The sequence below is a fragment of the Muscardinus avellanarius genome (genome assembly GCF_963383645.1).
Source record: "Muscardinus avellanarius genome assembly, chromosome: 8".
Classification (NCBI taxonomy): domain Eukaryota; kingdom Metazoa; phylum Chordata; class Mammalia; order Rodentia; family Gliridae; genus Muscardinus; species Muscardinus avellanarius.
The window spans coordinates 63,678,336-63,694,521 of record NC_137794.1 but is presented as its reverse complement, the minus strand read 5'-3'; the positions used below and the strand labels follow the sequence as shown (position 1 = coordinate 63,694,521).

The following is a 16,186-nucleotide window of genomic DNA, read 5'->3' as shown; positions in this document are numbered from 1 at the left end:
AATTAAATTTTACCATATTTGTTCCTTAATCCATTCATTTTATAGCATGGAATCTCAATGGGATAAAAGTTGTATTAAAAAGTTGGTTTCTGAATTTTAACAATCAATTCTTCCTATTTAAAACAACTCCTTGGGCCGGGCGTGGTGGCGCACGCTTGTAATCCCCGCACTTGGAAGGCTGAGACAGGAGGATCGCACGGGTTCGAAGGCAGCCTCAGCTACTTAGTGAGGCTCTCAGCAACTTAGTGAGACCCTGTTTCCAAATAAAGTATAAAATAGGTCTGGGAGTATAGCCAGGAGGTAGAAAGCTCCTGGGTTCCACCCCAAGTACCACCAAAAAAAATAAAATAAAAAATAAAACAACTCCTTGGGTGTACTCATTTCGAGTCACTCCCTCATGCCATTTTGGCATGGGACTGTATTTCTATTCTCTGTATTTCTATCTTTCTAATAAACTTCTTTAAATCTTCAATAAAATAAAATAAAACAACTCCTTTACTCTGTCTTAAGAATGTAGAATATCCTTCTCAAAAACCTACTTTTAAGACAGCACAAAAATTTTAACCTTCAGCCGGGCATGGTGGCGCACGCTTGTAATCCCAGCATTTGGGAGGCTGAGACCAGAGGATCGCGGTTCGTGGACAGCCTCAGCTACCTAGTGAGGCCCTCTGCAACTCAGTGAGACCCGGCTTCAAAATAAAGAATAAAAAATAGGGCAGGGGATGTAGCCTGGAGGTCGAATGCCTCTGGGTTCCAACCCCAGACCCACAAAAAAAAAAAAAAAAACCTTCACACGTTTTTGCTTTTGTAATGATTTGATTAGAATTTAGAATGGGAATGTAGAACAAATTGAGGAATAGGAAACAGAAGAAGATAATTTCTATTTATTTATTTATTTATTTATATTGGTACACTACAGTCTCACATCATAATGTGGATCATGTTGACAATGGCATATATTCACACAGTATTTGGTGCCCTCTTTCCCCTTTCTCATTTCCCCCCTCCCGATAGGATACTGAGTGTCCAGGTTAACAGTGTTATATTCACATGTATACACACAGTCACATGTAGCATTTCCATTAATAAATCTCAGCCTTCTCCCCCCACCACCACCCTTTCTTCCTGGCTTTGCTGAGGTTTCCCCTCCATTATCTAGAGTCCCTCTGATATTCCTAGTACTCCTTAGTTTGAGCATATTAGGGAAAACATATGTCCCTTCTCTTTCTGTGCTTCACTAATCTCACTTAACATAATGCTCTCCGGGTCTCTCCATCTTCTTATGAATGACATAATGTTGTTAGAAGAAGATAATTTTTAACATTGCCACTGAGCCTCAGTCAACTCACAGATGATACAAACGTAAAACTAAATAAGAAGACCAAAAGTAGATGGTATAGACAAAGGTAATGAAAATATAGTCAATAAACATTTGTGGGGCAAGTTTATCCATATGAATTTTTAAATATCAGATCTATGAAAGGAAAAATACTTGTATTTCAATGATTACAAATAATTTAGCCATATTAATATAGCTAAATTAATATAGCCATATTATATATCTGGGTGGGGTGCTGCACACTTATAATCCCAGTACTTGGGAAGCTGAAAGAGGAGAATCCAGGTTCATGGCCAGCCTCAGCTACTTAGTGAGGCCCTCCACAACTTAGGGAGACCATTTCAAAATAAAGAATAAAAAATTGGGCTAAGGGTATAGCTCAGAGGTAGAATACTCCTGGGTTCAATCTCCAGTAACACACACACACACACACACACACACACACACACACACGCATATATATATGTGTATATATATATATATACATACATACATACACATATGTACACATATTTAAATACTTTGATTCTGTTTTTACTCCCTGGAAAATAATATAAAAGTTTAAATGATTGACAGAAGCACAGCTAAACTTACCTAAAGTAAAAATTGCTAGATAGGTCCACATTTTGAAAGATTCGTAGATACCTTTAAAAAAAATCAAAGTTACCTTGATACAATACTATTATATTTCACAGTTTAACATGTACTCAATTTAACATATACATATATATATATAATATGTGTGTGTGTGTGTGTGTGTGTGTATTATTACTAAATACACTCATTAAACTGAGTAATTCAAGCCATCCCTGAAACAGGGATTTCAGCTGACACTGCTCTAACCCTGTTGCTCATCCCTCAGAGACCCCAGCTTCATAGTTCAACTGTTCCTCATCACTGATTATTTCAGCAAGAGGCAGTAACACACTTACATGTGTGAGACGCTTGAATTGAGAGCAAGACAAACACTCTTTTTACTTTTATAATATGCCTTTGTAAATACTTAGAGGATAGAAGGGAGTAACAAAACATTTATGAGTCATCATAATTTTAAGTCAGCAAATTTTTAAATGGAAAAGAAAATTAAGAATAAAATATCCACACACCCACCACTCAGGAGTAATAAAGGTTTACATTTATCACATTCATTCAACTTTTTTAAAGTAACTAAAACATTATTTTGGAAGTTAAGATCCCCTTTAGTCCTCCTCAGTCCCATTCTCTCCCCTCTCCCCACCCACCCCAGAGGCTACTACAACTTCCCTAGGACCAGGTCTGCCCATGAGTGCTTTGACTGTGCCCATCCCCACAACCTGAAGTGACATGAAGCATGATCCCGTGTTGAACTGACTTACACAAATCATTTCAATTTTTGTACATTGTCCTGAAACCCCTTTTCACTCCTTTTTGAAATATAGAGTTAAGGATTTAATGTGTTCGCTTCAAAAGCTATTTGCTGCTTCATCATATAATGCATGCCACCTCCTCTTTAGCCACTCCTCACCGGGCAGGCCATCGGGTTCTTTTTAGTTCTTAGAGTTTTCACTGTAAGATACAGCGCTTCCAAGAACATTCCATCTTCCTGTACACGTGTATAAGAGTTCCTCTAGGGCACACACAGAGAAGCAGAACCATGGGGCTGTAGATTTTTCAGTTTTATTATAATATGTCAAATCGTCTTCTTAAGGGGCTAAACTAGTGACACTCCAACTCACAGTGTGTAACTCATTTACACTCAGTGCTTAACTCATAGTATAAATTCCTTTCTTCCAACTCTGCTCACATTTGATGACAGGAGATATTTTTAATTATTCCCAGTTTGACTAATGAGAATGAAACTGTACCTTTTTAATTTTTCAGTTCCCAAATTAGTAGCAAGGTTCAGCAACTTTTCTGTGAGCTGTCTGTTCCTAAACTGTTTCTAAGTTTGCTCATATTTTTTTTATTTGCAGAAATTCTTCAGATATTCTAAATACTAATCCTGTCAAATGTTGTAAATATCTACTTTCAGATGGCAGCTTGTCTCCTAAAATCTGTCTAGATTGTAAGGTTTTTTTTTAATATTGAAAGCATCATATACACCATTGTTTTCCTTATAGTTTGTGCTTTTCTATTTTATTTATAAATCCTCTTCCATGCCAGGATCATAAAAATACTTACCTTTATCTTCTTAAAATTGCCTTTGAACTTGTGGAATTGCTTCTTGAGTACTGTCAGAGATTGGAATCTAATTTTATTTTTGTCCAAATGGAAAACCTGAACTACTTGTACATGGCTCTTCTTTTTCCCTAGTGGTGTGTAGCGCTCACTCTATCATATGCCATTTTCCTACACGAGGTGGATCTTTTTCTGGGCTTTCTTAGCTTTGTTCATTGATCAATGTCAATTCCTCCACCAATATCAAGCAGTCCTGCTATAGCCTGCTATCAGATTATCTTAATTACTGTAAGTCTTGTGTCTGGTTAGACTTATTCCTTCTTGTTTTTCTTTTTTAGAATTGTCTGGTCTATGCTTAGACATTTGCTTTTCAGTATGAATTTTCTTGTTCAGTTTTTTTAAATCCTCCTATAATTTACAGTTACATTAAGTTTATAAATTAATTTTGGAAAAACTAACCTTATGACATTGAGCCTTCTCACCCATGAAAAAAGGAAATATTTTCAGTTATTTAGAAGTTTCAAACATCTTTGAGAATGTTTCAAATTTTCTCCCGAAGGTTTTGCAAATCATTTGTTATATTTATTCCCAGGTGCCTTACATGTTTTAGTGCTACTATGGTGTCATTATAAATTTTCTAGTTGGTTATTGACCATTCATAAAAACATTACTATTTCTAACATGCTGATTTTTTCTTCAGTCATCAGGCTGAGTGCTTTCATTAGTTCTAAGAGTTTATAGATATTCTTCAATTTTCAAAGCAGAAAATCATGCTGTCTGCTCATGACAATGTTTGTGCCTTTTCAAGATTTGTACCTTACTTGTGTGGTCTTAATGCATTGGTCAGGGCCTTCAACACAATGTTTATGTTAGTTGTAATGACAGATACCTCTATAGTTCCTTATCTTAATTAAAGGCTATGCTTTTACAAAAGAATACTTTTAAATAATACCTTTGAGTATGGGTTTATGAAGATTTAAAGTTTATTAAAAAGTTAGAAATACAGAAGATTTTTACAGCCATGTGCCATTCTAAAATGGCATGGGGGGTGTTCAAATGAATGCCCCACCTGACTACAGGTTTTTAATAAGTATCTTTTACCAGGTTATAAAAAGTTGCCTAAATGTCCAGTTTACTAAGACTTGATCTTAAGATCAAGTCTTAAGATGAATGGATACTGAATTTTGATTAATACATTTTCTGTACAGATTAAGATAATTTCCCCAACAATACTTGAAAGTTGTAAATATTTTCTAATATGTTATCAAATATTTTACTTAAATGCATTACTAGGATATATGGTTTTATAAGTGTGTTAACATTTTTTCTAGCCGGGCATGGTGGTGCACACTTGTAATCCCAACATTTGAGAGGCTGAGACCGGAGAATCGCAGTTTGCGGCCAGCCTCAGCTACTGAGGCCCTCCGCAACTTAGTTAGACCCTGTTTCAAAAAATAAAGAATAAAAAATAGGGCAAGGGGTGTAGCTCAGAGGTCAAATGCACCTGGGTTCCATCCCCAGACCCACAAAAAAATAAGATATTTTATCAAGTAATATTACTTCATTCTACCTGTAATAAGCTATTAATGTAATTATATTTTCTTCTGGATACTGTCCATTTGATAAATAATATTAATCATAAGACAAGTTCTCTCTTTTAAGATATCAAATCACTGTATAAAACAACATAATTTGTTTTGCTATCTTTACTAAAGACTCATAATGATAGGGTTTGTACATTATATAAATCTCTGATTATTTACCATCTCTAGATTCATATGTGCCGGTTTACTGAATTCACATTTAATAATATACAATGCCTGCTTTCAAGCTAAGTATGATAATTTCTTTAAGTTACTATAAAACAAAGATCCATTTTTTCAGTGATCTCTATATATCCTCATCTGAAATAATTTTTTTAAACAAATGCCACTTCTAAATCCTAATCAAAGACAACAAGACAAGAATGAAGAAAATTATCTAATAAGATCTCAGGATGCCGGGTGTGGTGGCGCACACTTGTAATCCCCGCGCTTGGGAGGTGGAGACAGGAGGATCGCGCTGCTCCGAAGAAAGCCGCACTGGCTTAAGAGACTGTTTCCAAATAAAAATATAAAAATAGGTCTGGGAGTGTAGCCCAGAGGTAGAAGGGCTTCCAGGAACCCCAGTACCACAAAAAAAAAAAAAAAAAAAAAAAAAAAATCTCAGGAAAAAAGAGCTACACCACTTTTTCTTGAGCTACTCAGGAAAAAGAGCTACACTTTAAATTTTGGTTCATATATCACAAACTCTATAAAACTTTACCATATAATTAAAATCGAAACTGTTATAGTAACAACACAAATATATATAACTGTTTCAGTTTAGCCTTCATAATGTTATAATTGAGCTTTATAATTTTGAATCTATCAATTTCTTAATAGCATTTCTCCCACATTCCAAGAGCTCCAATAATTCTCCTTTTTTTTTTTTTTTTCCCTTCAGTACTGGGGATAGAATTCAAGGGCACTCTACCTCCAAGCCACACCTCCAGCCCAATTTTTTTTTAAACAGGGTCTCATTGAGTTGCAAAGAGGCTTGCTAGGTAGCTGAGGCTGACTGTAAACTGAGATCCTCCTGTCTCAGCCTCCGAAATGCTGGGATTACAAGCGTGCGCCACCATGCCCGGCTTCCCTAAAACTTTTGAAAGATGTCAAGCTTATAGAAAATTTGGAGAAAGAACAGTACAAAGAACATGAGCCCTTCTGAATTGACTGTTACAGCCTTCTCCTTAAACACACACACACGCACACACACACACACACACAAACACACACACACAGTCTTTAAATACATAAGCACGCTTTACTTTTCTAAATTATTCATTTCAGCACTCCTACTATAAAAATCTGAAATATGAAATGTTCCAAAATAAGAAACTTTTGGGTACCAACATGAAGCCACTCATTCCACATCTGACCTTGTGTGATGTCACAGTCAAAATTTAAGTGCACTATAAATACTACATAAAATTATCTTCTGTCTCTGTGTAGAAGGTATATATGAAACATAAACAAATTTTATATCTTCGGGCTCATTCCCAAGATATCTCATCATATTTATGCAAATATTCCAAAGTCAAAAAAGTCCCAAATCTGAAACACTCTGGTCCCAAGATTTAACACTAATTCAACATCATTATACAGTTATTTACAAATAGTTCCATTAAAGTCCTTTAATGCTTTGCATATGTTTACATGGATATAACTGAAATCTGTGTATTGCATCTGTCAATCTGTCATGTTTTTTCTAAAATCTCAAACAATCCTTGGATTTTTTTGATGACCTTGACAATTTTTTTTGTTGTTGTTTTTGTTTTTGTTTTTGTTTTTGTTTTTTGTTCCTGGAAGCCCTTCTACCTCCGGGCTACACTCCCAGACCTATTTTTAAAATTTTTTTGGAAACAGGGTCTCCTAAGCCAGCGCGCGCAGCTGGCTCTTCGAACCAGCGCGATCCTGTCTCTGCTTCTCAAGCGCGGGGAATTATAAGCGTGCACCATCATGCCCAGCGATGGCCTTGACAATTTTAAAGAGTCCAGTCTTGCAAAAAGTCCTACAACTTGGATTTGTCTCATTACTTTTTCATGCTTAAACAAGTTAAATATTTTCGGCAAAAAATAAAATAAAATAAAATAAAAAGTACTACTAAGGTAATCTGAGTCCTTCCCATTGCTTCACATTACAAAGTAAATAATGTCAGCTTGATCTCATTATGGGTGATGCTAAGTTTGAACATTTTGAGGCAAGGTAGAAGAAATAAATGAATTAGGTAGAAAGGAGACATAAAGAAGAAGGGAATAAGCTGGGCGTGGTGGCGCATACTTGTAATCACTGTGCTTGGGAGGCTGAGACAGGAGGATCGCACAGGTTCAAAACCAGCCTCAGCGACAGTGAGGCTCTCAGCAACTTAGTGAGACCCTGTTTCCAAATAAAATATAAAATAGGTCTGGAAGTATAGCCCGGAGGTAGAAAGCCTCTGGGTTCCACCCCCAGTACCACCAAAATAATACTACTACTAATAATAATGAAATAAAAAAGAAGGGAATAATATTTTAATTCAAGCCAGATGTGGTAGCACATGCCTGCAATCCCAATACTTGGGAGGCTGAGACAAGCAGATTACAGGTTCACAGCCAGCATCAGTAATTTAGTGAGATTCTTAGCAACTCAGGAAGACCCTTTTTCAAAATAAAAAATAAAAAGCTGGAGATGTAGCTCAGAAGTAGAATGCCCTAGGTCCAATTCCAGGACAAAAAAAAAAATTAATTCAGAAGTTCCATGTCATTTTACAGACCTATCACTCCTTCATTAGTCTCTCCCAGGCCTGTCACTCCCAATTTCCTGGGAAATCTGTAAATTTTAATGTTAATTTAAAAATTATATCTCACCTGTGATAATTACCTTGTGAACTGTTAATTAGCCACCCAAATAAATAGCTTAGGCAAGAGAGAGATGCTTTCTTGAGGAACCTGTTAATAGACTTTCCAGCATATCTATTGACCAGACAATGGAGACAATGTCAAGGATCCAGGAAATGACCAAATCTCCATAATCTAACTGGTAATCTCCAGACTGATGTCATCCTCACATACCTTCCATATCCAGCCCTCACCAAGATCCTTTAAAAGAAGAGCTGTGTATCCCCAAAGACCTCTCTCCCTCTCAAGGCAGCCCACATGCCCCCTTGAATGTATGTGCCTTCATTTCCTAAACAAAACTCTGTCTATGCCTTGACCAGAGCATGTTGAAATTCTTTTCTGTCATATAAGCCAAAGCACCCCACCAGGGTTCCCCCTCTCCTACTGGGAATTCCTCACACCCTCTCAAAATCATCTCTTCTTTCTTAAAAAATTTGGTTAAGTATGTCTGTCATTTTTAAAGTAATTATAGCAAGGCAGGGTGTGGTGGCGCACGCTTGTAATCCCCATGCTTGGAAGGCTGAGACAGGAGGATCACGCAGGTTCAAAGCCAGCCTCAGCAGGCTTAAGAGACCCTGTTTCCAAATAAAATATAAAATAGGTCTGGGAGTGTAGCCCGGAGGTAGAAGGCCCCTGGGCTCCATCCCCAATATCATCAAAAAGAAAGAAAAATTATAGGAATTACTTTCCCTCTTTGCAAATATAACCATTGTTGATCTTGTCTGAATCAATTGTTACAATGGTGCCTTAAAAGCCTTGAACAAAAGTTGTATAATTTAGAACTAACATTTAACCTTTTCATAAAACATTTATAATTCTTTTATTCTATTTTGTTTTCTAGTTGGTCTACCACATTAAAAAAAAAAATAAGTAGCTACCACCGATACATACCTAGCTTCATCAGGATGTGTAATCCGTACAGAATCATTGGGTATATATATCATATTTGTATCTTCAATTTTATATATTGCATGACCACCAATATCTGCCATCTTCCTCCTTTTAGTGATTAACACAATATAATAACCTTCTAAAAACCTAACAAAGCCTGTGCAACAAAAAAGAAAAATAAATATAATGTTTTATAAACTTAGTAATTATTCTAGATACATATTTTAAAGGCCAAAGACTTTTAACAGATTTCTACTTCATTTCTATGACTTATAGCTATGTAAAATTTTGGTTGTCTTAGAACTGTTCTCTAGAAATCTCTTTACTGTCCATTTACCTCACTTATTGCAAAAAAAAAAAAGTTAATTCATTAAGTCCTTTTATCTCATTCCAAATAGGTATGAGGTGCCCTAAGCAAAAACACATGTAAGATTAAAGGGAGTTGCTCAGTGGGTATAGATTTTAATTCTACATAGATAAAAGATCTACATGGACTTTTCATTCTATAAAGATCTGTTGCACAATAGGGTACATAGAGTTACTGAGAGTAGGGGACCACCGAAGGGACAAAGAGCAGATGCATTCCTGAGACCTTCTGCATATAGGCATATTACTCACTTAAGGAATGTCTACCTAAAAACTGGTAATATAAGGTTCATTAATATTAAATTTACCTAACCTGTTAAGACTGAGGACACCAAGATAAGTGTGAGATTAGTCAGCCACAAAAAGTAAGAAACAGGATTCTCTCCCTAATATAGAGAAGCTAGGGAGAAAATGGGTCATAGGAGGAACTCTTGAAGAAGGAGAAACTACAGATAAACAAGGTGACCTAACTGAGAGCAACGGGAGGGGGACGAGGGAAATTGCCTAATGTACGTGATGCACATTCACAGACATATCAAAGTGAACCACTAAGCCAAACATGAGAAGGAGGGAGGGGGAGGGAATGGGGTGGGAACTGGGGAAGGGCTAAGTGAGTGATGTGTGCATGTATGCCTCTACCACCTTGTACCCCATTAAGATGTATGACTACAGTGCACCAATAAAAATTAAAAAAAAGATTTGCGGGGGCATTCAATGCCAGCTGTCACCCTATTCTGTTTCAGGCACTGCTCTACACCTTCCAGGAGCAGCAGAGCCTTGCAGGCAGGTGACCTCATGATGAGACTGGCCCTCCTAAACATGGGAACTAGACTGCCCCCCCTTCCAGGCTCACAGGTGTTAGATAAACATCCTGCAAAAGGAATGAAGGCTGCCCTCTTACGTGACAAGGACTTTTCTGAAACCCCTGACAAAAATGGGACTGAGATCATGATCAGCCAAACCCTAGGCCACCCCAGAAACCTAAAAGGCTTGTCCCTTCCCTTATCCAGGGATCAGCCTGATATCTCTCACTATATGCAGATATAGATATATATCTTTCTCTGTTAAACCTCCACAAAGCTTTGACTTTGTGTTTGTACTATTTAGGCCAGTTTCATTTCTATTGTCACTGGGTCAGAGGTTCTGGTTTCTGGTATCACTACCATTGCTGAACTGGACACTTAAAAATGATTATGATGGCATATTTTATTTCATTTTTTATATTTATTTTATTTTAGTGTGGTACCTGGGAATGGAAACCAGGGGCTTTCTACCTCCAGACTATACCCTCAGTCCTATTTTTACTTTTTATTTGGAAATAGGGATTCACTAAGTTGCTGAAACCCTAAGTTGCTGAGGCTGGCTTCAAACTTGAGATCACAAGTGTGCCCCACCACGTCTGGCAAAGATGACATATTTTATATGTTTTTGCACAATTTTACTTACACACACACACACACACACACACACACACACACACGCAAAAAGGAAAACAATGTTTACAAATAGTAAGAAGAAGCCAAGAATACATTTGCCTCTGTGTTTTCTGACAGATAATACAAACAAAAATACACATCCAGTTACATCAGACACAGTGCCTAAAAGGTAAAAACCAAATTATTTACTTGGAGAAGCTATCCTGTTTCTGAGAACTGGGAGATAATTCTAGAGTGCGTGTTCATAAAAAGGTACGTGATAAAGGGGAAAAAAACCTCAGGAGAATTCTCCAGCAATGTCAAGGACACATTTCTTAAGCCTGTTTCAAGTGGCAAAGTCCAATGCGATAAATGTCATTCTCTACAAACTACAAGAACACAGACAAGGCACACAGCTGAAGGGTTGTCTAGTTTCATTTGAAGGGAAGATTTAAATATCTAGGAAAGCATTTACTCTAACGTGTTCTCCAGGAAATACCGGTTAAGAGATTCCAGGAGGAGAAAAGTGACTGTAAGCAAAGAAATCAGGAAAATACTGGGCCAAAGAAACTTAAACAAACCAAAAGCCCACCTAAATTCTCAGAACCTTCAAGCACTCTGCTAATGGGCACTGTGAATCCTGATAAGGTGCCTTTCTGGCTTCTTTTGAGCATGGAGCCTTCTTCCCCTCCTTAAAAATAAATTACCAATGGATAAACGTTTTGAGGAATACATTCTGGGGAAGACAAAAAAAACTTCATGAACTCTTGGTAACTAATGATAAAACTTAACTTGAACCAACTTAAACTTAAAAATGGCTTTAATATTAAGGATGCAGAAGTGATCCATGACACACAGGGGCAGGCACATGTGACTAAGTGTCAGAAACGTCCAGTCAAGAAGTGTCTCTGAACATCTGGTTCATTCTTCTCTCTTTCTCCATACCCCAGACCCCTCCACATGCTGACTCATGTCTGGGCAGCACAACTGATGACCACTCTAAACTTTCCCACCAAATGCTTCGCGGGAAAGAAGCTATCCTTTTTAGCAAGTTCCAAATCCAGAATTCCTAGGAAAGGACTTGGACTTCCCCAATTTGGGTTGGGTGCCCAGCCCTGGGCCAATTAACTGTGGCCAAGAGACAGGAACACATTGTATTGTAAGCCATTTTATACAATAACTAGGTGACTTACATTGAGTGAGAGAAAGTAGTGAAAATTATATGTCCAGTAAATTATCTTTCATGAGACCTACAAATGTCATTTCTGATAGTTTAGCTTTTTATAAATACAAATTGAGTATTTCTTATCTAAAATGCTGGAGATCAGAGTTGCTTTGGACTTTCGATTTTTTTCAGATTTTGGAATATTTGCATTTACATAAAAAATACCTTGGAAATGAGACACAGTCTAAACATGAAGTTCATTTCTGTTTCATATATACTTTATACATATAAATGGAAAGTAATTTTATTCAATATTTTTAATAAATGTGCATAAGAAGTTTTATAGTATGGAATTTTCCACTTGAGTGTGTTCTGTTGGAGCTCAAAAGGTTTCAGATTTTGAAGTATGTTAGATTTTGGATCTGGGGCTTAAGGATGCTCAAACTCTAGTAGAGACATACAAAACAAAGTTTACATTTTGTATCAAAACATTAGAATGCTTATGCTCTGTGATTCAAAACAGATTCATATGATTCATGTTTAAGAGAATTAAAATTTCAGCACCACAATAATTAGTTGAAAAAAAAACACCTTTTTGACTCCCAGCACTTTTGCTTCAGGAGTTAAAACTCACGCTCTTGCTAGTGGGGAGGAAGGGGCAATGTGAGGATCTCAGTAGACCTTCTCCCTAGGGAAATAGTCATAACTGGTGAAAGTTATGAAAACAAGTCAAAAGACACAGTTTCTGGAAATTGTCCTATAGGCATAGAGCAAATGGAGAAATATCACTCAAGAAAAACAACTAAATCTTGGTAAGGAAAGCAAGTGCATGGCATCTGAATCATGGCCTGCTTCCATGCCCTCCGCAGTCAATGAGACAGGCTGCCTACTTAGGCAGAAAGAGCTAAGAGGATAGGCTTCTTCCTTTACCCCCAGTTCCCAATCTAGGACCACAGTTTCTGCTCAATGTGACTGAGGTCCTTTCTTCTACCCAGTCCCTTCTTGTAGGGTGGAGGCTCAATCCCAAACATGACAAGAATCCTGAGTCCCAGTGACCCTCACCTCAATTCACTTCAAGGGAGCCAGTTAAGTCATATAGAGATGTCCTCATCGGAAGCAATGGAACCAGAAGTAAGGGGATGCCACGTTCAAAGTACTGAATTAAAAAACTGTCAATGAAGAATCTTATAACTAGCATAACTATCATTTCAAACTAACCTATATACTCTTTGTTAAATTCTAATAAAATCTAAACTAGGATCAGGTACTATGTATTTTTGCTCTAAAACTGACAAATACCTATTGTATGTCTCATGTTATACTCAACTGACAAAAAAGAGAAATTATTAAATGAATATTTTAACATAAGTGAGCTAAAATCTACAGTGGGATAATGCCTTAAGAATGTTACAGGCCAGGCATGGTAGCACACGCTTGTAATCCCCACGCTTGGAAGGCAGAGACAGGAGGATCCTGCAGGTTTGAAGCCAGTGGTGCTGGCTTAAGAAACCCTGTTTCAAATATATATATTAGGTCTGGGAGTGTAGCCCAGAGGTAGAAGGGTTTTCAGGAACCCCAGTACCACCAAAAAAAAAAAAAAAAGAATGTTACAAGCCACACTATTGAGAAAATGTACTACTGAAACAATAAAAATGCTTTTGTTTTAGAGATTAGTAAAGCATAAACTGTTTTTTTTAAAAAAATGTGCATTTAGGTTCCTCACTTAGAGACTAGTCAAAAATTCTTTTACTAAAGCAGAAGGACACACGAATGAGAGGGAAGGAAGTATAAAAAGCTAATGACAATCTCATTAAAAGCAAGCGAAGAAGCAGTGATTCTTTAAGAAAGAGAAAACTTATAAAAGTAAGGCTCGTGAAAGCAGAAATTCAAAAGGAGAATCTAATCAAGTTTAAGTAATAAATATTTCTAAAATAAATTATCTTTCCTTTAATTTTACTATATATTTTTACACAAAAATTTTCTCTACTTGCATTCCAACTAAATTTCAATTTTATGTATCTTTTAGCTCCAGTCTATTTATATCACTCTACATTTCCCCTTGCAGCACAAATGTTATTAGTACAAGTGAAATTACTTTCTTCCTTTTTTACTATCAATTGAAAATATATGTCTCTTTTTAAAAGATTCCTGTCAAATACAACCAACAATGAAAGACATTAGTTTGGCACAGGCATCTGCCAAAAATCAGACTATTCATGGCTCGAACATGCTCAACACATTGTTCATCTTCGTTCTATCCACTTCTGACCCCAGACCAATTTCACGGAGTACTGTGGAGAAAACAAGATGACTATCTCCATTTAAAAGTGATTTTTCTCTCTCCACAGTGAAGAAGGCTTTGTCACTTGAGAGGGGCACCAAGGAAAGTAAGAGTGGGTGCAGGGGCGTAGAGCTCTAGGGGCTAGCAAGAAGCTTACCAACTCACTAACGGGGAAGGATGCAGCATCCTGCTTGGGGGTCACCATGCCAGCCAACAACCATCCTGAAGATGTTCCGTGAGAACAGCCCTTCAGCAGAGAAGTGCCAAAGCTCGCCACAAGGTACTCAGGGCATTTGACAACGGAGTTCTCTGGAACTCCAGTGACATCTCTAACATCAAATCTCACCAATCCCCAACCACTCAGGCACGCTCACTGTGTTGTTTTTTTCATTGTTACCTTGATTCCCCATCTGTCTTCAGGATGTTGTTTTAATTAATAGCTCAGTCTATCACTCAATTTGCTACAGTGACATTTATTTTACCTCTTTCTCTCCAATATACTAGCAGCATAAAAGATTATCCTAACAGGTGATATAGGCAGAAAAAGGACATAGATCTAAGGGCTGTGTATCAAAAGGGGCTAGGATAGTCACAGAGCTGATAGTATTCAGGACTCCAGAACAACAGCCACCTATCCCATTCACATGCCCAGGATGAGATAAAAGGACTTTGTGATAAATTCTCATGATCCCATCCAGCATCCTGCTCTTCACCAAATAACAGTGGAGCAGACCCCAAAATGGCAAGGTACCTATGAAACTAGATCCATCCATGTTTATAGAAAAGAAAATTCTCTAGGTTGACAATACTCAAATTAAGGTCTAGTGATCCATGCTGGTGTCTATGCTTTCAATACCATGAAAAGACAAGTAAAAACATTGAAATCAAGGAGTTAGAAACTTTGGAGCAATTTTAAATTGCCACACACCTGTATCCATGGTCAATTAACTTTCCTTGAACAGGACACAGACTAGTCTAGATATCAATAAACTTGCATTTTGAGTCACGCATGGCACAATCTACATATAAATCATAGCTCATAGCATCATGTTGTGGTCTACAACATATTGGGGGTGGGAAATAACTGGTCCTTTATACAAAGAGTAGCTAAATGAGTAATATGTACATGCATGCCTCTACCATATTGTACCTCACTAAGATGTATGACTACCATGCACCAATTTTTTTTTTGGTGGTGGTACTGGGGGTGGAACCCAGGGGCTCTCTACCTCCGGGCTATACTCCCAGACATATTTTATACTTTATTTGGAAACAGGGTCTCACTAAGTTGCTGAGAGCCTCACTAAGTAGCTGAGGCTGGCTTCGAACCTGTGCGATCCTCCTGTCTCAGCCTCCCAAGAGCTGGGTTTACAAGTGTGCGCCACCACGCCCAGCTCGGCTCTTAATTATAATCTTGGAATTGCTTCATATGCATTGATCTTTTTTCTCTGTCCTAGCCCAACTGCCATAAACCCACAGTACAGTAAAGACAGGTTTACTGACTCACCACGATGAGGGGACTACAGAACTTCTCACTAAAGTAAAGAGGGGCAGAGCCTAGGGAAAATTTAAATGAAGAGGCTCAAACCAAAGCACACTGGATTATAGAGATCAGTATCAAGTCTGGACTATGAAGTTGACTCAGAGTCTAGTTTTCTTAAATACAACAAAGCCAACATAGCTATGGAGCATTGTGTCCATAAACCCCTTATCTGAAATTCTGCACCTAAGCTATAAAATAAATCACTTCTCTGTGTTATAATGATTTTAAAGGTCCAGGCTAATAGCTGGATGTTTTACCTTACTGATAAAATTTCTAACAGTAAAGTTTCTGATGGTATGTGATTTTTTTTTAAGTTTCTCAGAAAGCAGTTGTCTCCCAAAGAAGAGGGTTCAGATACTTGGTTGCTGCAGCCTGTCTTTAGGAGAAATTCCTATTAACTTTAGAGCAGTTTTACTGTACCTGTTGTCTGAGCTGATGAATGGCAGGGCAAATGTTCACAGTCCAAACTAGATTTACTTTTTCATTCCACAATAAGCCAGATATCGGACTCCTCAAAGACCCAAGGACATTTCTATATTTGTTCATATGGTATATAAAACTGAGCAATGTTCA

The 16,186-nt window shown here is 37.4% G+C and overlaps 1 protein-coding gene across 1 annotated transcript in view; it reads right to left on the bottom strand.

Annotated features, from left to right (window-relative positions):
* The window catches only part of FIG4 (FIG4 phosphoinositide 5-phosphatase), a gene marked incomplete at both ends in the record, with an annotated part of 134,712 nt that overhangs the window by 103,485 nt on the left and 15,041 nt on the right, over window positions 1-16,186 (bottom strand). Inside the window, 2 exons of the mRNA XM_080700458.1 lie at window positions 1,934-1,984; window positions 8,844-9,000. Of these exons, the coding sequence (XP_080556584.1) occupies window positions 1,934-1,984; window positions 8,844-9,000 (208 nt within the window). The remainder of the gene's footprint in view (window positions 1-1,933; window positions 1,985-8,843; window positions 9,001-16,186) is intronic.